The sequence below is a fragment of the Euleptes europaea genome, chromosome 11 (genome assembly GCF_029931775.1).
Source record: "Euleptes europaea isolate rEulEur1 chromosome 11, rEulEur1.hap1, whole genome shotgun sequence".
Lineage (NCBI taxonomy): Eukaryota > Metazoa > Chordata > Lepidosauria > Squamata > Sphaerodactylidae > Euleptes > Euleptes europaea.
The window spans coordinates 12,344,154-12,366,109 of NC_079322.1; the positions used below are offsets into that span (position 1 = coordinate 12,344,154).

General features: G+C 43.1%; 1 protein-coding gene across 1 annotated transcript in view; it reads right to left on the reverse strand.

The window, feature by feature from the left end:
- The window catches only part of ABCA13 (ATP binding cassette subfamily A member 13), a 271,361-nt gene that overhangs the window by 96,528 nt on the left and 152,877 nt on the right, over positions 1 to 21,956 (reverse strand). The window contains 1 exon segment of the mRNA XM_056857874.1: positions 5,462 to 5,516. Within this exon segment, the coding sequence (XP_056713852.1) occupies positions 5,462 to 5,516 (55 nt within the window).

Genomic DNA, 21,956 nt, shown 5'->3' on the forward strand with positions numbered 1-21,956 from the left:
TCTAGGCAGGCAGGCAGGCAGCCAAAGGGGCGGTATTCTTGTCCGAGCGCAAAACTCCCCCAGCCAATCACCGTTCTTGGGGGAGGAGAAAGGAGACGTCCCAGGGAGCGAAGCAAACATTTTTTCATGGGCATCCGTGCAACAAAATACCCGTCCACAGGAAAGATCATCTCAAAAGTGGTTTGGATTGCCTCTCTTTTAACCCGGCTTATTTTGCTCAGGGTGGAGGAAACACGTATCTGCAGTGAATAACCAAAATTTGACTCCGACACAAATCAGCGTCGAAACAGCAGCAAATCTCCGTGAAGAATACCCCACAGAGACAGGGAATTAAAGCCCAATCATACGGACATTTTTTGCATTTCAGCAAATTCCTTGAATTTGCAAAATTTCAGAATATTTGAGGTCTGAAGCTGGAAATAAAGTTGTGATAAAGCAAGTCATATTTTAATGCTTTTGATGTGTGTGTGTGTATGTATTTGTACCAGTGTGATAATAATAATAATAATAATAATAATTTATTTACGGCTATTTGCCACATAAATGTGTACCAGTGTGATATACAATACCAAACGCACTAACCCAAAGAGAGAACATTTTTGTGGTTGCCACAAACCACACATAGAATTCCTCCCCTTCTTTCTTCCCTTTCTAATTTAGCCCCAATTAGTCTGTTCAGTTTGAATATGGATAAAGGATTACTCTCAGGTCACCCACTTTCGATCGAAAGTCAACTGGTGATCATTAGGTAAAGTTCCAGTGTGATGTTACATGACAATGTTTACTAAGCAGACTGTTTACAGGGTGGGTTGCCATTGCCTTCCCTACACTTTACCCCCACCAAGCTGGGTACTCATTTTACCAACCTAGGAAGGATGGAAGGCTGAGTCAACCTTCAGTTGGCTATCTGAAACCGACTTCCTTCGAGATCGAACTCAGGTCATGAGCAGAGCTCTGACTGCAGTACTGCAGCTTACCACTCTGTGCCACCGGGCTCTTTGGTTACCATTAGGTGGTTGGATTCTCCCTGAAAACTGTCAGTTGCCAGTCTGTAATTTATGATAGCTTGAATCCATACCTGCCTTTTGTCTTGCTTAGGCAAACTGTATTCGTCCTACTTATTAAAGAGGCTGTTGGATTGGGTTGAGAGTAATGACATCCTTGGCTGGGATCAGATTGGCTTCAGAAGGGGTTGGTCTTTTACGGACCATTGCTTAGTGCTCTCTCACTTAGCTGAGAAATATCCCTCCCCCCAAAATGGCACCCTTTATGCGGGTTTTATAGATCTTAAGGGAGCCTTTGATGCCATCCCAAGGGAGAGGCTATGGATTCTAGCATGGATAGGAGGTTACTATGGCTCATTCACCAATTTCACACTCACCTTACAGCTCAGGTTCACTGTGGCGACCAAGGAGAACAGAGTGAGCCCTTTGAGCTGGCCAAGGGAGTTAGACAAGGTTGCCTCCTTGCTCCCCTCTTGTTTAATCTATATCTGAATGATATGGCAATCAATTTCTCAGAGCCTTGTCATCCCCCAAAGCTTGCAAGTCGTCCCACTCCAATTCTACTCTATGCCGACAATGCAGTTCTCTTGTCTCGCACAAGAACTGGTTTGAAAAGATCTTTACAACCCTTTTCTGAGTACTGTTCTAGGGAAGATCTTAAAATAAACCATCACAAATCTAAGATTATGATCTTCTCTAAGAGGAGAAAAATGCCTCCTTTTTGCTGGGTATTAGACGGCTTTGAGGTTGACCAAGACAAGGAGTTTGTTTATCTTGGCATTCTTTTTTCCCATAACCTAAACTGGAAGGCCCATCAAAAAGCAGCGCCAACAAAATTAAACCTGGGGCTGGAGCTATTGTCAATTTTTTCCATACCAAAGGCGGCAAATATATCCCAGGGGCTATTCAGGTTTCAACTTAAAAATCATTCCAATTCACCTTTTTGGTGCTGCCATTTGGATAACTGTTGTTAATGAATCTATAGATCGTCCACTGCTTCAGTTTTTACAAAAACTCTTAAATGCCCCTTAATGTGTTGCTGGTGTTACCCTTCGCTCCGAGTTTGGCCAAATGTCACTCGAAGCCAGGGCATGGTTGGCCGCCTTTAAGTAACAACTTAAGGTGCACTTTAGCACTGAGGGGCTCCTAGCTTCTCTGAAGCACGACCCTTTTAAATCCTCATGGGGAAAAATCTTAGATGACAAATTGTCAATGTTGGACTTCTCACAGGATATGTTTTTAGATCTTGGGAAAACTGAAGCTTTCACCAAAATTAAAAAGCGCATTAAACAAAATTAAAAAGTGCATTGATTATAACAAAATACAACAAAATACAACAAAATACCCGTCCACAGGAAAGATCATCTCAAAAGTGGTTTGGATTGCCTCTCTTTTAACCTGGCTTATTTTGCTCAGGGTGGAGGAAACACGTATCTGCAGTGAATAACCAAAATTTGACTCCGACACAAATCAGCGTCGAAACAGCAGCAAATCTCCGTGAAGAATACCCCACAGAGACAGGGAATTAAAGCCCAATCATACGGACATTTTTTGCATTTCAGCAAATTCCTTGAATTTGCAAAATTTCAGAATATTTGAGGTCTGAAGCTGGAAATAAAGTTGTGATAAAGCAAGTCATATTTTAATGCTTTTGATGTGTGTGTGTGTATGTATTTGTACCAGTGTGATAATAATAATAATAATAATAATAATAATTTATTTACGGCTATTTGCCAGATAAATGTGTACCAGTGTGATATACAATACCAAACGCATTAACCCAAAGAGAGAACATTTTTGTGGTTGCCACAAACCACACATAGAATTCCTCCCCTTCTTTCTTCCCTTTCTAATTTAGCCCCAATTAGTCTGTTCAGTTTGAATATGGATAAAGGATTACTCTCAGGTCACCCACTTTCGATCGAAAGTCAACTGGTGATCATTAGGTAAAGTTCCAGTGTGATGTTACATGACAATGTTTACTAAGCAGACTGTTTACAGGGTGGGTTGCCATTGCCTTCCCTACACTTTACCCCCACCAAGCTGGGTACTCATTTTACCAACCTAGGAAGGATGGAAGGCTGAGTCAACCTTCAGTTGGCTATCTGAAACCGACTTCCTTCGAGATCGAACTCAGGTCATGAGCAGAGCTCTGACTGCAGTACTGCAGCTTACCACTCTGTGCCACCGGGCTCTTTGGTTACCATTAGGTGGTTGGATTCTCCCTGAAAACTGTCAGTTGCCAGTCTGTAATTTATGATAGCTTGAATCCATACCTGCCTTTTGTCTTGCTTAGGCAAACTGTATTCGTCCTACTTATTAAAGAGGCTGTTGGATTGGGTTGAGAGTAATGACATCCTTGGCTGGGATCAGATTGGCTTCAGAAGGGGTTGGTCTTTTACGGACCATTGCTTAGTGCTCTCTCACTTAGCTGAGAAATATCCCTCCCCCCAAAATGGCACCCTTTATGCGGATTTTATAGATCTTAAGGGAGCCTTTGATGCCATCCCAAGGGAGAGGCTATGGATTCTAGCATGGATAGGAGGTTACTATGGCTCATTCACCAATTTCACACTCACCTTACAGCTCAGGTTCACTGTGGCGACCAAGGAGAACAGAGTGAGCCCTTTGAGCTGGCCAAGGGAGTTAGACAAGGTTGCCTCCTTGCTCCCCTCTTGTTTAATCTATATCTGAATGATATGGCAATCAATTTCTCAGAGCCTTGTCATCCCCCAAAGCTTGCAAGTCGTCCCACTCCAATTCTACTCTATGCCGACAATGCAGTTCTCTTGTCTCGCACAAGAACTGGTTTGAAAAGATCTTTACAACCCTTTTCTGAGTACTGTTCTAGGGAAGATCTTAAAATAAACCATCACAAATCTAAGATTATGATCTTCTCTAAGAGGAGAAAAATGCCTCCTTTTTGCTGGGTATTAGACGGCTTTGAGGTTGACCAAGACAAGGAGTTTGTTTATCTTGGCATTCTTTTTTCCCATAACCTAAACTGGAAGGCCCATCAAAAAGCAGCGCCAACAAAATTAAACCTGGGGCTGGAGCTATTGTCAATTTTTTCCATACCAAAGGCGGCAAATATATCCCAGGGGCTATTCAGGTTTCAACTTAAAAATCATTCCAATTCACCTTTTTGGTGCTGCCATTTGGATAACTGTTGTTAATGAATCTATAGATCGTCCACTGCTTCAGTTTTTACGAAAACTCTTAAATGCCCCTTAATGTGTTGCTGGTGTTACCCTTCGCTCCGAGTTTGGCCAAATGTCACTCGAAGCCAGGGCATGGTTGGCCGCCTTTAAGTAACAACTTAAGGTGCACTTTAGCACTCAGGGGCTCCTAGCTTCTCTGAAGCACGACCCTTTTAAATCCTCATGGGGAAAAATCTTAGATGACAAATTGTCAATGTTGGACTTCTCACAGGATATGTTTTTAGATCTTGGGAAAACTGAAGCTTTCACCAAAATTAAAAAGCGCATTAAACAAAATTAAAAAGCGCATTGATTATAACAGCACTACTTTTAGTGCTCGCTGCGTTTGTTCATCTCAGTTTTTCGGAATACCACCACCATGCAGTTTGCCCGCTTATACTTACTATCTGACAACTCCTAGTCTTTCTACAGCCTTCTGTTTAGCTAGACTGAATGCTAACCCCTCTATGGTTATGTAGGGCAGGATTTTGAATATACCATACCCAGACAGGACCTGTCCTTGCTCTTCTGGCTCTATTGATTCATTAGCTCATGCCCTCGTGGAATGCTGCTTTTACGAGGAACTTCGATCACATTATATCTCTCCCCTTTTAACATATAAATCGAATGCCTCTATCTCTGACATAATGCCTTTTTCATTAAGTGACAGGGATCCCAAGGCTACATTGTCAGTGGCAAGATTTATTTCAGAACTTGTATCCCTCAAACATTAGATTTATGCTGCTCAAGATCAATGGATCAAGGAGCTTCTAAGGCAGAAAGGAAAGGAAAGGAATCCAAACCTGACTTCATGCAAATAGAATACTTATACCAATTTCCCTTCCTGATGGAGCCCCCAACATCACGCCTTCACTGTCCCAGAAGGTACCTTAGGAAAAGCATTTCAGAGAGGGTGCAAGAGCAACAGCAGAAACTGAGAGCTAGAGAAACCTCATTTTTCTTTCAGTTTCTGGAATCAAAACTTCCATTAACTTTTTTTCCACTGTCATCTCACAGCCAACTTATGGAGACCCTATAAGATTTTCAAGGCAGGAGACATTCAGCAGTAGTTTGCTTCTGTGTAGCAACCGAGGATTTCCTTTGCGGTGTCCCACCCAAATACTAACCAGGGCTGACCCTGCTTAGCTTCCAAGATATGGCGAGATAGGGTTTGCCTGGGCTATCCAGAGCTATTAACTATTCCCATTAACAACTCACAGTGATATCTGTTTCTTACGCATTTAACATTGTACTTACATCTTATCTTCATCCAGCAATGCTCCTCCATACGGACAACTATACAGAGTGATTCCTACGAAGATAAAAAGAAAAGATCACAACACATTTGACACTATGAAGCCATAGAATAAACTGATCTCCATATAAGGTTCCAACTGGTATGGGAGAAAGGGTTAAATTCACGCCAAAGATGCATTATCCATCAAAACATGGCTGCACAGAGTTTCCAGAGGCTCCCTATGCTCTACGAACGTCTTGGAAGAAACACTGAATGAGGTTTGTTGACAAAGCGCTTAGTTAGGGAGTGGCTGGGGATGGCTGCCCAGAATCCACCCCACAAAACCCAGGCATGCACAATCAACCACAAGACACAGTATTGGGATGAAAATGGCAACAATTTTATTGGTTACAGTTGAGGGCATTGGCATAGCATATAGGGACTGGATCTAGGGATAGGGTTGTCAGGTCCCTCTTCGCCATGGGCGGGAGGTTTTTGGGGCAGAGCCTGAGAAGGGCAGGTTTGGGGAGGAGAGGGACATCAGTGCCATTGTCAGGTTCTGACTAAAGTCACCTGAAGAAGGGCTCTGTCAGGCCTGACACTACGGCTCCCAGGCTCCTGGCCCAAGCAGGCCAGGGTTTGGCTCTGAGTCAGGGCCCTGGTCATTTTTTTTAATACATTTTATTGGTTTTTAAAACTATAAATTCTTCATAATTTTAACAACAATTTAAAACTAATGTCAAAATCATGATTACATCGATTGTTGTCTTGATTACGAGTAAACATAAAAGGAACAAATTGACTTCCCCACCACCTCCGTCTACCTCTTAATAAAGTATTACAATCCGTCGTTAATATATTCTGATCCTAATATTAATCTCATTATAAAGTTTCATGTCTTTTAAAATTTTACATTCTGGATCAGAGTAAAGAGTAACCTTCCATTTTTCCCAGATACATTTTCACAATAATTCATCCAAGCCTCCCATTTTCCCATAGATTATTCATTATCTCTTTGATTTAATGTATCATATTAATTTCTCCATCTCCACCAGCTCTAACATTTTAATAATCCAATCCCTTTTTTCTGAAACATTCGTCCCTTTCCATTTGGCTGCATAAAATGATCTTGCAGCCATTGTAACGTAAATTTAAAAATGTCCTTTGAATTTAAATGTCATTCAAAATCATACCAAGTAACATCCTCTCCAATATTTTAGGAGTATGTTTCTGTATAATCAATCTTATTCATTGTAAATCATATCCCAAGTCTTTCACCTTATCACAAGTCCACCCCTTATGAGAAAGGAAAAAAGAAAAACCAATATCCTTATTACATTTCCAACATATTCCTTAAAGTGGTATTCACATTAGTATTGATAATTCAAAAATATATTTATATCTCATCCATAATCTATATAAGGAGGACTTGATTACATAATCCCGAGATGATGTCTAAATCTTAACTCCACTACACCGTAAATAGCCATGCCACCCATCCACACTGTCGAAGCCTTCCAAATCCAAAAGCCATATTTAAACCAGTCCTTTAGCCATGGTCTAATATTTCCTTCTGCATTTGAAGTAAGTCAGACAGATGTAAGAACAGGGTCTCTTTATTCTCTCTCATCTCTTCAGGCAGGTTGCATAAACAAAGGTAATTTTCTCTGACCTTCATCTCCATCATGGCTTCAATCTGTTTTTCTTGACCTTCTATCTTCTTCTATGTTTCCTTATGTCCTTCCATAACTTTTTTAACTGAAAAGTCCATTGCTTGCATGTCTGCTTTCATAGTCACAGGCAGGTTACGTTCTTGATCTTATTTCTTCTTCTTTTTATCCTTGTGTTCTTCCATAACTTTTTTGACAGAAGAATCCATTACTTGCATGTCTGTATTGGTAGTCATCATTTGAGCCTTAACATCTTTTATGTTTTCTGTAACCAGATCCAACTTCTGATTAAATATTTGTGATGATTGGTCAAGAGTAGTCATCATTGAAATCAGTTGAGCCATCTGTGTTGATATCTGTTTTAATTGTTTAGCTGTCGCCTCAGATTGTTTGGCTAACATGTCCTGCACTCTTTTTTCCATGGTAAAGTTCTGTAAAATTTCCTTTGATTTCGTAAAGGCAGGGCTATGTAGTAAGCCGGAACAGGGACGAGTTCCAGACATTTACATAAGTAACTAAGCTGAAAAATTGATGGTCATCTGGCAGGAGTCCATTACATGTAATTAGTAGAGAGTGTTTCATTGACCAGCTTAAATATTTTTTCGGGTTGAAGAGATTAATATTTAGCCTTAAAATAACTTTTTAAAATTAACAGTACCAACGAGTTTTACCAGACGCTCTAGGTCGGCAAAACCAGGAAGTATTCCGGAAGTTACCTCGTCGCGGACCTTCTATCGTCTCTTCTCTATGGTTGTTACCTTCAGGGATGGTTTTAATGTAGCACAAGTAAGACGAATTTCCGGTCCTACGACCTGCTTCCTGTTGATTTGCTTGCCGAACGATAGAGAGGGACAGTGGATGAAGCGCAGAGTCTTCCGGTCTAAGATATCCCCATTGTTATGAAACGTGGCTGGAGGACTCTTTTTACACCAGACAAGTTCTCAAAGGTTTCTCCCTCCCCTTCCTTTAAGAACGCGGCGGATTGGCAGATCTTAAGTGAATCATTCAAGCTCGTTGTTTTAGTTTAAGCTGATCAGTTTGATAATGTTCCTGCTGCTTTATCTGATGGATCTCATACAGCAAAGTCATCCGGTTCAATTAAGGGAGGAACGAGGTTACCAGGAATGTTTTCTTCTACCCCCCTGTTATTCGATAATGCCAGTGAAGAACGAAAGATTCTTATCTACTCACTTGGGCGTCTGGAGGTGAGGTTCTAATCTTAATGTAGTCCTTATGATGTTTATAAGGTGGTGGAGGGTAGAGTCTAATGCCGAAGTTGCGCTCTGGTGATTTCAATCCCTTCGTGCCCGCAGGACCAGCATCTAAATCTCCGGGGGACTTAGTAAAGCTCCCTTGGAGTATTTAGGAGATCAAACCGCATAAATGGCTGCAGGGAGTTCCTGCTTCCCAGCCCACTTGCAAGGGCTGGGTTGGGGTGCAGTAAATCACCCCAAATTAAACGCAAACTTGGATTCCCCCCAGGAGCCCCTGGGAGAACGTGGCACTCAGCCCAGCATCACCACCAGAAGTCCGTCAGGGCCCTGGTCATGTGCTCTTGGTTCCCATGCCTGTGTACAGCATCTGCGTGGTATGCCTATCCTGTTTACCACATTTGCCCCAGCTGCATATGTGTTGTGCTTATACCTATCCTGAGAAAGCTTATCATGTATTATAGTTACTTATCCATCTCCAGCGTCTGAACTGTATTTTACCCTGCACCCTTGCCTTGCTTCTTCATTAGTAGCCTTCTATGCCCGAAGGCAACCAGCTTCTGACTGTCTACTTTTGCTCCTAATAAAGTCTAAACTGCTTCAGAGCCTTGCCTGATGAGTTTTGCTTGCAGGAGGCTAAGGACAAACACCTGACAGGCTCTTGGCAGGACCCAGGCCAGAGTCTGGCTTCAGGTCAAGTTCTGGTTCTCATGCTATATATAGTATATAGTTTCTCATCCTGTTATTCACTCAGCCTGCAATCCCCAGCTATTGTGTTGTCTACCTTGCCCTGGTAACGTTATTTTGGAATTGTTTCACTTTGTTTTTCCTTTCTCTAGCTGAAGTGCTTTTAACCATGTATTCTGCCCATGTCGTGCCATTAGCAGCCTTCTCTGTTCTGTAGACAGTCAGCTCTTTTATTTACCTTATTGCTCCTAATAAAGTATTATTGCTTCAGAGCTACCTGCCTGGATGAATCTGCTTTTGAGGGATGCTAGTGGTAAACGCCTGATCATGACAGTCATAAGAGTCCAATTGCCAAAGTGGCCATTTGCTCCAGGTGAACTGATCTCTATCGGCTGGAGATCAGTTGTAATAGCAGGAGATCCCTAGCTAGTACCTGGAGGTTGAAGTAAATAGCAGCACGTGGACTCCAGTTAAGTTTACATCAAAAAATATTGGAAATATGAGTGTTACAACTTTATTATACAAAAATAAACAATTAGTCACTGTTATAAACAAAACTTCTATGCATCAATATAACACCAAAGCAGCAGCTCTTGGCTGCCAGGATTCTACAGTTCGGGGGAGGGGGTAATTGAGTACTGGGGATGTCTCTCACGTTTAGGGTTGCCAGCTCCAGGTTGGGAAATACCTGGAGATTTTGGGGGTGAAGCCTGAGGAGGGTGGGGTTTTGAGTGGGGAGGGATATTATACTATACAGTTCAATTGCCATAGAGGCCATTTTTTCTAGGGGAACTGACCTCTGTCACCTGGAGATCAGTTGAAATAGCGAGAAATCTCCAGCCACCACCTGGAGGTTGGCAACCCTACTCACACGTCTGTGGATTTTTCAAATGTTTGGAAAGTTTTAGAGTTTTTCTTTGAGTCATCAGCTGCATGATGAATAGCTGAACAGGCTATTGGACTTGCACAAATTCATTTGAATTTAACATACATTCTCAGAAGTCGAGCTAATCCTGTTTCCTCTCTGTGTGTTTAGGGAGAACCAGATCTTCAGAGCAGTGTAAAATAGAATATATCTTTGGAGTTAAGGCATCTGGTCCTTTCTAATACAGCTTAGCAGCCCCTCAAAGTGACATAATTAGATTATTTTTGATGCCCATATTGTGCCCCTGTCCAGTTTCCCCCACATCATTTTTTCCAGGTTGAGGGGCTGTGGCTCAGAGAAAGAGCAACAGCTCGACTTGCAGAAGGGCCCAGGTTCAATCCCCAGCATCTCCAATTAAAAAGATCAGGTTGGAGGTAATTTGAAAGACCTCTGTTTGAGTCCCTGGAAAGCTGCTGCCAGCAGACAATACTGACCTTGATAAACCAGTGGCCTATCTCAGCATGAGGCAGTTTCGTGTTCTCATGTACACTACTGAACCCAGTACTAATAACTGTTAAAAGGGGGGTATATAAAATGGAACATCTGCTTCTCAGTATTTGAAGAGGACGAGAGAGAGACATTATGTGGTGTATTGTCAGTGGGTTTGTTTAGTGCACAAGATACTAAGGAGCACGTAAGAATTTTAGTGCATATTACGTCCACTCCCCTCTTTGGTCTGCCATCCATGTTGCCATGGCAACCTAAATTGACTGGTACCTAATCAGGTTTTAGAGCACACCTGTGGATTTTCAGCGGAATAGATTTCTCAGTATGGACAATGCTCTGAGAGAAACTAGTCTCTCTCACATAGCATATAAATATGTGTACAATAGCCTCAGCAAGAGTTTAAAAAGTGAAGGATTTTATATTAAAAAGCAAAATGTCTTTCTCTGATGAGCCATTAGAGCTGGTATATTATACACAACTATGCATTTTTAACACAAATTCTTGGATCTGAAACCTTAGAAACTGTACAAAACTGATAATGAAACTATTCAATCTGGGGGCAGTGTTGATCAGAAAGGAAACTTACACCCTACATATTTCATGTCTGCTACTCTGTAAAATGTAGACAAGCTCTTGTTTCTGCTGGTAATGTGAAACAAATAGTATATTTCTTGTGAATGTGCTAGACCATACTGGAAAAAGTAATGGAAAATGCATGAATAACTACCGGCAAAAGCAGGCATGGCCAGCTAATGCCCAATCTTGCCCCCAAAGAACCTGAACCTACTTTCTGGGATCTCAACTAAACTTTAAATCCAACTGTGAAGTGAGAAAAAAAGTTGTATGGTGTTTCCTTTGTCTATGGGAGCCTTTCTTGCCCAGCCAATGAGGTAGCCATGTTAGTCTATTGTAGCTAGGGTTGCCAGCTCTGGGTTGGGAAATACCTGGAGATTTTTGGGGTGGAGCCTGAGGAGGGTGGGGTTTGGGGAGGGGAGGGACTTCAATGCCATTGTGTGCAATTGCCCAAGCGGCCATTTTCTCCAGGTGAACTGATCTCTATCGGTTGGAGATCAGTTGTAATAGAAGGAGATCTCCCGTTGTACCTGGAGGTTGGCAACCCTAATTGTAGCAAAGAAAGAGAAATAAAAGGGCCGCACCAGTAACAGAAGATAAAAATAAGGCTGTGGCCAACAGTGCAAAATAGGTTAAAATATAATCTATAGCATATACATAACTGCCAGAGCTTAATCATCCGTTTGCACGGAGGAGAAAGAAAAAAATCCTTGTATGGATACAGCTGTATGGCATGTGACAGGTTTTTGCTCAAATTCATTCTGTTTTTCTCACTTGATTGTTTACCATGAGGACAGTAGAGAGAGAGAGAGACTTAATAAAATCAGAGGAATTCATTGTTCAGTGTTATGGACCAATTGCAAGCAGACTCTGAAAATAACAAGTAGATGTGTGTAGAAATGAAAAAAAAATGTGATGTGCTTGTTGATCACTGAGACAAAGTTTAAAACCCAGCCCTGTGTTAAAACGATGCCACCTTGGAAACGATCTTAAAAGATAAAGCAAATGCTGCAGAGATGTTTTATGGAAGCAGGTGCTTTTAACTAATTTAAATCTTTCAGCAGATTAATCATCAGAACCGAAGAGAAAGTGTGATTAAAGCTCTAGAAGATGAAAACAAGAACCGTATTTTGCAGCCAGAACATTACCAAAAATAACATCACACTCTGAGGATCAAGGTGGTTTCACCATAGGTGGTCCCAGGTTGTGTGCCTTCCACATCTCACTGCTCTAATAAAATCCTTCCCCCTGCAGCAATTTACATAAACAAACATTCCCTTTTATGTCAGGGAACTGGGGGGAGAGATATGGGCCCCTTATTTGAAGTGCAAATGCACCCTGCCACACCAATCATACTGAAAAGCTTCTGGGAATAGGACGACAGGAGCCCGTGTCTTAAACACTGGTGCAACATGGCTCCCTTGTATATCACAGAAACTCCGTAACGTTGCCTACAAGGGATCTACGGCCTTGTTCCATTTATGCCGAAATGTTCCGCCAGCCTTTTCCAGATGGTGATATTTAACAGGACATTATTATTCGGAGAGCGCCCGCGAGGTATTTTATAAAGCATTTTACAAGAATAAGGCCATTAATTTTTTGACATTTTTATCTTTTCACACTATAACAAGGCCTTCAACCATAATGTATCATTTACAACTTGAATTTTCGAATGCACTCCCCCAAACACCTTCCATTTCTGAAGCCACCGGATCTTAAATCCATGAACCAGACCCAATTACCTCCCCACACAATCCTTTTGGTACGTACAGCTTAGAAATGCCCCGTGCCTGACTAACTTAGACGGGAGGATCTGAGAGGAGAGTTCTGCTTGATAGCTTTGTAGGAGGGTTTCCTTGAAGGATTCCGACAGCCCCTCCAATCCCTGCACCTTGGGAGCAGCGCCGGCAGGCTTCTCGGGTGCAGACGGAGGGAGCGGAGTGGGCGGCTCGGCTGGGCGGGACTAGTATCCTAATGTGAGCTCTAGTCCCGTGATAATCCCATAAGCAGACTCAGCAGGCCAGGAATCCTACGAAAAGCTGATTTATTAGGAAAGTTCAACAGGTAACAGAAGCCAGGAATCAAGAGGATACTAGTGAGGTTCAATTGTACAGCACATGACATATATAGTTAATCATAAGACAAATAGCTTAAGGTACCATGGTAACCCCCCTCCCTGGAGCGGACAATGGCTCCCGGAGGTTCCCATAGAAGAAAGTCAAAACACCTAGGAATAGAAATAACACGTTGGCCTTGGCTGGCATCTGGCTCAGCCGCAGCATACCAGTCTCAGGCTAGTGCCTGACATTCTGCCCCCTCCAAGGCCCCCTTCACCCTCCAGAAGTGGGTTTCTGTGGATAGGTGGCATGGAATTCCTGAACCATCTCGGGCATGAATCCATTCATCTTGAGCAGTACTGAAATGTTTCCAATGAACTAAGTATTGAAGGGCACCACGGTGAATGCGGGAGTCTAAGATTTTTGACACTTCAAAATGCTCTCCCCCCCCCACCACCATTTCAGGCACTTCAGGAGGTGGCTCGGGGTGCTGTTTGAGGAGACTGATGTGAAATACCGGGTGAATTCTCCTTAGGGATTTGGGCAAGGAGAGTTCTACTGTCACGGCATTGATAATCCTGGAAATGGGGAAGGGTCCCACATATTTGGCACTGAGCTTTCCACACGGGCGGGTGGACCGTAGGTTCCTGGTGGATAGATATACCAGATCTCCCACCTTGCAATCCCACCCCGGGGACCGTTGTTTGTCAGCTTGAGCATTGTATCTACGTTTGGCTCGTTCCAGATTTTTGATCAACCATGGCCAGGTCGTTTGAATTGTATGAGCCCATTCAGCTACATCGGCGCCACCCTCCTCCCCTGAAACATCAATATGGCCAATGGGACCAAACTCTTTCCCATACACAATTTGAAAAGGGCTGAACCCTGTGGACTGGTGTACAGCATTATTGTAAGCATATTCGGCAAAAGGCAGCAGGTCCACCCAATCATCCTGATGGTAATTGACATAACAGTGTAAATTATATTCCAAGACAGCATTTACCCATTTGGTTTGACCGTTTGGGGATGGAAAGTTTGGGGATGGAAAGCACTCGATAATCCTTGCTCCACCCCCACCAATTTTAGAAAAGCTTTCCAAAACTTAGCCACATAGGTAGCCCCACGGTCGCTCACTATCTTGCGCGGAAACGAATGATATTTAAAAACACGTGACACAAAGAGGCGGGCTAACCGCGGGGCGAAGGGAACACCTGCGCAAGGTATGAGATGAATTTGCTTTGAAAACAGATCCGTGACCACCCAAAGTACAGTCTTCCCCTTACTGAGGGGAAGATCAGTCATGAAATGCATTGCAATTACTTCCCAAGGTCCTGTGGGGGTTTCTAAGGGCTGCAACAGTCCAGGCGGTTTTCCTTGGGAATGCTTAGCGGAAGCACAAATTGGACAACTGCGGATGAATGAGTCCATGTCCAAACGAGTGCCCGCCCACCAAAATTGTCTATGCAACAAATGCAATGTTTTGATAAATCCGAAATGCCCCGCACTTTTAGCTCCATGAACCAGACCCAATTACCTCCCCACACAATCCTTTTGGTACGTACAGCTTAGAAATGCCCCGTGCCTGACTAACTTAGACGGAAGGATCTGAGAGGAGAGTTCTGCTTGATAGCTTTGTAGGAGGGTTTCCTTGAAGGATTCCGACAGCCCCTCCAATCCCTGCACCTTGGGAGCAGCGCCGGCAGGCTTCTCGGGTGCAGACGGAGGGAGCGGAGTGGGCGGCTCGGCTGGGCGGGACTAGTATCCTAATGTGAGCTCTAGTCCCGTGATAATCCCATAAACAGACTCAGCAGGCCAGGAATCCTACGAAAAGCTGATTTATTAGGAAAGTTCAACAGGTAACAGAAGCCAGGAATCAAGAGGATACTAGTGAGGTTCAATTGTACAGCGCATGACAAATATAGTTAATCATAAGACAGATAGCTTAAGGTACCATGGTAACCCCCCTCCCTGGAGCGGACAATGGCTCCCGGAGGTTCCCACAGAAGAAAGTCAAAACACCTAGGAATAGAAATAACACGTTGGCCTTGGCTGGCATCTGGCTCAGCCGCAGCATACCAGTCTCAGGCTAGTGCCTGACACACGCAGGGATACAAAAAGTGTAGCAGTACTATCTCACAGGTGAGTAGTATCTTTATAGGTATCAGGTGTGTGTAAAAGGCACTAATTTCTCCTTCGTCATTCCTTCAATGCTATCGCTTGTCTTGGACTGCTTGTTGGTGATGCACATATCTTTGTAGTGTATGTTATATTTGTATTTATAAGTGTTTTGTGTTGTGTTATTGTGTAGCATCATAAAAAAATTTGCACTTTGGTTATATTTTTTCACATCTATGCTGAATTCCAAACCTCCAGGTACTAGCTGGAGATCTCCTGCTATTACTACTGATCTCCAGCTGATAGAGATCTGTTCACCTGGAGAAAATGCCCGCTTTGGCAATTGGACACTATGGCATTGAAGTCCCTTCCCTCCCCATACTCTGCCCTCCTCAGGCTCCGCCTCAAAAACCTCCCACCAGTGGCAAAGAGGGATCTGAAAAACTATATCCGGCCCTTGTAACAAATGAGTTTGATACCCCTGGCCTATGCAACTGGAAAGCCTAGAAACCCTGCAGGAACAGTCATCAATTATTCTATAGATCGTCCCCTGCTTCTGTTCTTACGAAAACTCCTAAATGCCCCTCGATGTGTTGCTGGCGTTACTCTTTGTTCTGAGTTTGGCCAATGTCACTTGAAGCTAGGGCGTGGTTGGCCGCCTTTAAACTACACCTTAAACTGTGCTTTAGCACTGAGGGGTTCGTAGCTTCTCTGAAGCATGACCCTTTTAAATCCTCATGGCAAAAAATCTTAGATGAGAAACTGTCGTTGTTGGGCTTCTCGCAGGATATGTTATTAGATCTCTTGAAAACTGAAGCTTTTACCAAAATTAAAAAGCGCATTAAAGAGCTCGATTATAACAGCACTACTTTTCGTGCTCGTCGCGTCTGTTCATCCCAGTTCTTCGGAATACCCCCTCCACGTGGTCTGCCTGCCTATACATCAAGGAGCTTCTAAGGGATAAAAGGAAAGGAAAGAAACCCTGCAGGGGAAACACACTCAAATGAACAGGTGGAAGGGGAGGGGCTGAGGCTCAGTGGTAAATCATCTATCTGCTTGGCATGCAGAAGGCCCCAGGTTCAGTCATCAGTGTCTCCAGTTAAACAGACCAGGTAGGAGGTGCTGTGAAAGACCTCCCCCCAAGACCCTGAAGAGCTGCTGCCAGTCTGAGTGATAGTGTCAGGCCTTTGCTGGTTCAGGCCTGATCCCTTGACATGACTCTGTCAGACCATTGCTGGTTCAGGCCTGGCTCTGGCTCCGTGTCAAGCAACCTTGGTTCACATGCCTGTAACTACTGTGTATATTTCCCTTCCTGCAGCTGCCTAGTTGTTTGGTCTACGCTTCATGAGAATTCTTATCTTGGGTTTACCTCATTGTGCTTTTAAGCTAGAGCTTTCCCTATTGTGCTTATTAGCAGCCTTCCTCTGTTTCTATACAGTCAGTTCTTATATTTACCTTTTTGCTTCTAATAAAGTATACTGCTTCAGGATCACCTGCCTGAGTGTGTTTGCTTTTGGGATGCTACAGGTAAACGCCTGATTCTGACAGATAGAGGTCTATAAAATTATGCATGGTATGGAGAGAATGGACAGGGAGAAGCGTTTCTCTATCTCTTATAATACCAGAACGCGGGGTCATCTGCTGAAGCTGGAGGGTGAGTGATTCAAAACAGATAAAAGCAAATATTTCTTCACACAATGCATAGGTAAATTGTGGAACTCTCTGCCCCAAGATGTGGTGATGGCTGCCATCTTGGAAGGCTTGAAGAGGGGAGTGGACATGTTCATGGAGGAAAGGGCCATCCATGGCTACTAGTCAAAATGGATACTAGTCATGATGCATACCTATTCTCTCCAGGATCAGAGGAGCAGGCCTATTATCTTAGGTGCTGTGGAACACTGGCAGGATGCTGCTGCTGCAGTCGTCTTGCTTGTGGGCTTCCTAGAGGTACCTGGTTGGCTACTGTGTGAACGAACTGCTGGATTTGATGGACCTGATCCAGCATGGCTTCTCTTATGTTCTTACGAGTAGACTATACTGACCTTGATGGGATCAGTACAAGGCATGTATTCATGTGTGTTCAAGCCAAGAGCAGGGACCTCATTGTGTATGATCCTCTCTCCCACGCATTCACCACACTGGCCAATATCCTACCTTTTGTGTGCGGAAGGCACCCAGAGTTTTCCTTTCCTGTAGTTCTTTCTGACCCCCAGAATGCTCATTTCTGAGGTTGTAGGATTCACACAGAGGAATAAATGTGAGAGTCAGTGGGCCGGAGTGTCAAAGAGGATGAAACGGACCACTTCCCTTAGTGGAGCTGTGCATATGGAAGAGGAAGGAGGAATGGTTTCAACTCCTTGTCCTCCTCACTAGAGGCCACCACCCCCAACCTGCACAGCTGTTCTTCCTTATGGTGCCACGATCCTTGGAATGACCTTTCCAGGGATCAGAAGGGGCTGTAAAAACAGAGGAATGTGTGTGTGTGGGGGGGAATGAAGCGTTCCACACACAGAATGGTAGGGCATTGCCTAGAGTCTGAAAGAAGAACCAAATTTAGCAATGTGTGAAACACAACACTATATATTTGCAGGTATTTCAGTCTTCACACATTTAACATTTATGCATGGCTGTTTCCTCGAGGTCACTCCGCTGACTACTTCGGGGCTTTGCTTTGATTATGTTGCATTTTCCAACCATCAAAGGTCGCCTCGCTCTCCCCACACATTTCCGCATGTTATCCCCGCATTTTCTGGGTGTATTTTTGGGACATTTATCAAAGCAGATACAGCATTTTGGCTAAGGGAATTCACACAACAGTTGATTTATTTGATATATGTTATTATTTGCAACTGCTAATTCAAAAGCATGGGTAGCAGTACGGATCTAAATAATTGTCCATCCTATGCACAGTTGGTTTAATTACACATCATATTATCCATTCAAAAACACAGCAGTCTAAATGAACGTAGATCTAAATTATGGTTGCAACTTGTATGGGAGCTTAACTTAATTTTATTAAAGCATTTACAATTATGTCACCACTTCCCCGCCCCCGCCCCCAAGGGTTTGACAATAGCATTCCCAAATGTGCTGCCTATTCAGGACCCTTAATTGCAGAGCGGATATATGGGTTTTGCTGGAGGAGTGGAAAATCATATATATTTGCAGCATCGCAACAACTACACATTGTTCCCGTAGAATGGCCTTGCATTTTAAAACGACTCGGAAAGGAGCTCTACTGTCAGGATTCATCCAGTTGTATTTATGTTGCCTCCAGACAGTAGGAGATACCTAGCTAACGTGGTCAGTAGATGAATGGACTGTGAAGACCTGGGTTCAGTTCCAAGCTCAGAGATCAAGTATGTGATAAGGTTAATGTGTTTTTCCCCATTTGCAAATTTAACTCCCAGAATTTCCTTTTTTTTTTTAGTCAGTCTACAGCATTGCTTTATCAAAGAGCACAACAGTGTGAAGAGAGGGTGAGAGACTTTAACCCTTTCTCCCCCTGCTGTTTTTCTACTGGGAAAAGCTACCTCCACTGGGAAAAGCTACCTCCTAACTCCGCTGAGGAAAAATACAGATATATAGATATATTCCCCAGGAGGGTAAAAGTTGCCCAGGGGTGGCTTTTTCCAGTGAGAAAACAGGAAGTGGAGCAAAGGGTTAAAATGTTCGTCTCACCCCATACATAGAAACTTGTTTTACTCAGCAGAGTGAATGCAGTGGTAGCTTTTTCCAGTGACAAATCAGCAGGGAGAGAAATGGTTAAACTCTCCCCCCCCCAACACACACACACAAACTGTTCTCTTCCTTGATAAAGCAGTCCTGAAGGGTCCGTTTGCAAAAGAAAATAACATTGTATAAAATAAATACTAAAGACAGCATTGACATATAGTCAAGCAAGTCATGAGAGATCTCATGGATGACTTCCTTTCCTTTTATCCCTTAGAAGCTCCTTGATCAATTGATCTTGAGCAGCATATATCTAGTGGATAAGTCACCATCTCTCAAGTCAGCCCATCTCAGAGGATTGTTTTGAGGATAAAACAGAATATCCCATACTAGAGTGGGATATCAATGTTATAAATAAGTGAAGATAGGCATGTAGATCAAACCCTGAAAGTATGTATCTAAACATACCGAGTTTCACCATGTTTTTCCACAGTGGAAGACTTTAAAAGGGAACAACAAAGTTAGCAAAATCAATTCTGTGCTACTTTGCCTTGACTGGCTCTCATTTCCATCATGTGCCCATTAGGCACATTGGACATGCTAAATCAGTTGTGCTCTGTCAACCAGATACATCTCCTTGTAAGTAAATACAAATACAAATACCTTTACTGGCATAATATGTTTAAAGGAATATACAAAAGTTGAAATTAAAATTCGTTAAAAGCTAGTTTAAATACAGTTTATTCTTTAGTGTTGAGATCCTCTTTCTGACTGAGTCTCCTTGGAAGTAGCTACAGCAATGCACTGATTAAATAAGAGTGGATAACATGGTTAATCAAGAAAGAGTCTTGCCAAACAGATAGGATTGCCAGTCAATGCCTGGCAACCAGCAGGAGAATAGTGGTGGGGCACAGCATTGTGGATTTTTTTTTTAATACAGCTTTTTGTAGTCACTGGAACTTGTTACAGGAAGTGACAAGGGTAGCTCTAGGAATCACCAGAAACTTTGGGGTAAAACCATCAAATTTCCTGTGGTTCCTAGAGCTTCCCTCGTCGCTTCCTGTATGTCAGCTAGGCTCTCTGTCGACCCCGGATACAAACAAGATGGTTTCCCCCACGGACAATATGGAGTTTTTGTGCACTCTGCTCCCCCCCCCCGTTTGCACCCAGTCTCCTGCCCGAGATCTGCAACTCTATGGAGACCCGCCCGAGTAATCGCTGATCTGATACCTGGTCCTGCAAAACAAAGCCGGGAGCTCGGGAAGATAAGCCAGTTAATGCACGCGTTTATTTCCTGTATGCGTTGTCTTAAGTCTTTACCGGTAGTTAACTTCTGTATTGTTTCTTTGTTTCTAAAACCTAATCAACCCCATTGTATTTACCCTATATATGTACCGATATTTCCCCATGCCTGTATTCTAGCCTTAAGTTTCTATGACTTGCTGAACTCGCTGACTTTCTAAATAAAACTTTTAACTCGCTGCATCGTCTGGAGTGAAGTCCATTATACCAGGAACACAATGTGTTGCAGAAGCCTGACACTGTATCAACTTCCAATGAGTACACAAAGCTGCTTCCCCCCCTCCCTTTATTTTTCACCTACCACCTCTTGGAGTATCAGAAATCAACAGGACCTGGGAGCAGAGGATATCCCTCCGCCACCAGAGGAATGGCAGCCCTACATGCAGAAGAAGGTTGCCAACCTCCAAGTACTAGCTGGAGATCTCCTACTATTACAACTGATCTCCAGCTGATAGAGATCAGTTCACCTGGAGAAAATGACCGCTTTGGCAATTGGACTCTATGGCATTGAAGTCCATCCCCTCCCCAAACCCCACCCTCCTCAGGCTCCACCCAAAAAACCTCCTGCTGGTTGTGAAGAGGGATCTGGCAACCCTATTGTCTGAGCACCTCATCTCAAGTTTTTCTGAGAAAGACTGCTATAACATGAATCTAATTCAGACACCACAGTATCTCTGAATCCTCTCAGAAAACAACATCTTTGGTTTAATGTTTATACCCATTCACCCCCTTTCCTTCCCATTCCTATAATTTCACTTTGTAGCACTATTTATCTGAAGATGCAGTTTACTTGTTGAGAGTTTTCAAAGGAAATTGGACCATTATACTAAGAGTCAAATACATCTCTAAAGATAATCTATGTGGGATTCTACCACATTTCCCCCCTGTGTTGTCGAATTGTCTCCAGCTCACAGTCATAAATGATCTTCAATACTTTATGTCTTTTTCTTTAATGCTGTCTTACTGGATTTATGACCTCAGCTAATTATTGATCTGTATTATCATTTCAGCTAGAAAAGAAATTACTGTCTCTCTTTCTAGTTTCAAATACATCTCTCAGCATATGAGAAAAGCAATTCTAGGTAAATTGGCTGAGACATTTTCGACTGAAACTTTAAAAAAGCAATGTATAACACACATAGACCTGCCCCCAAGAGACTTTGCCTGTCAGGGATGGTCTTCTGGCTTTTTTCAAAATTCCTCAACATATAAATGGTCTGCAAACTTTCCATATTTTTGCACATATGTTAGTATATGTGGAGCAGTGGCTCAGTGATACAGCATCTTTGTAAGATTTTTTTGCCATTAAGTCACAGCTGGCTTATGGTGACCACATAGGGCAGATGTCCCCAACCTTTTTCAGTCTGTGAGCACCTATGGCATTCTAATATAGTACAGTGGGTGCAGCCACAAAATGGCTGCCACAGAATGGCTTCTACAGAGGGTTACCAGGTCCCCAATTGCTACCAGTGGGAACTTTCTTGTGGTGGTAGGGAAGCGATTAATTGTGAGCACTTATCCCCGTGGTAATCCCATAAACAACATCCACAGGCGAGTAGTCCAAAAGAGAGTTGATTTATTAGAAAACCTACAGGTATACAGAGCTAACAGGTAAATTGGCACGAATGAGAACTAAAGGCATGGCTAAAGGCCTATATGGAAGAGCATTGGTCATATCAGATAGTGAAGGCAGCCATGGCACACACACCCTACAAGAGCGGTTCCCACAGAGGAAAGGAATTTGGCAGTTACCAGGCATGGCCTTGGGAGGCACCTGGCGGAATCATAACACACACAGTCTGGCTGTCTCAGCAGAGAGCAGGCCTGACATCCTGCTCCCCTTAAGGCCCCCCTCC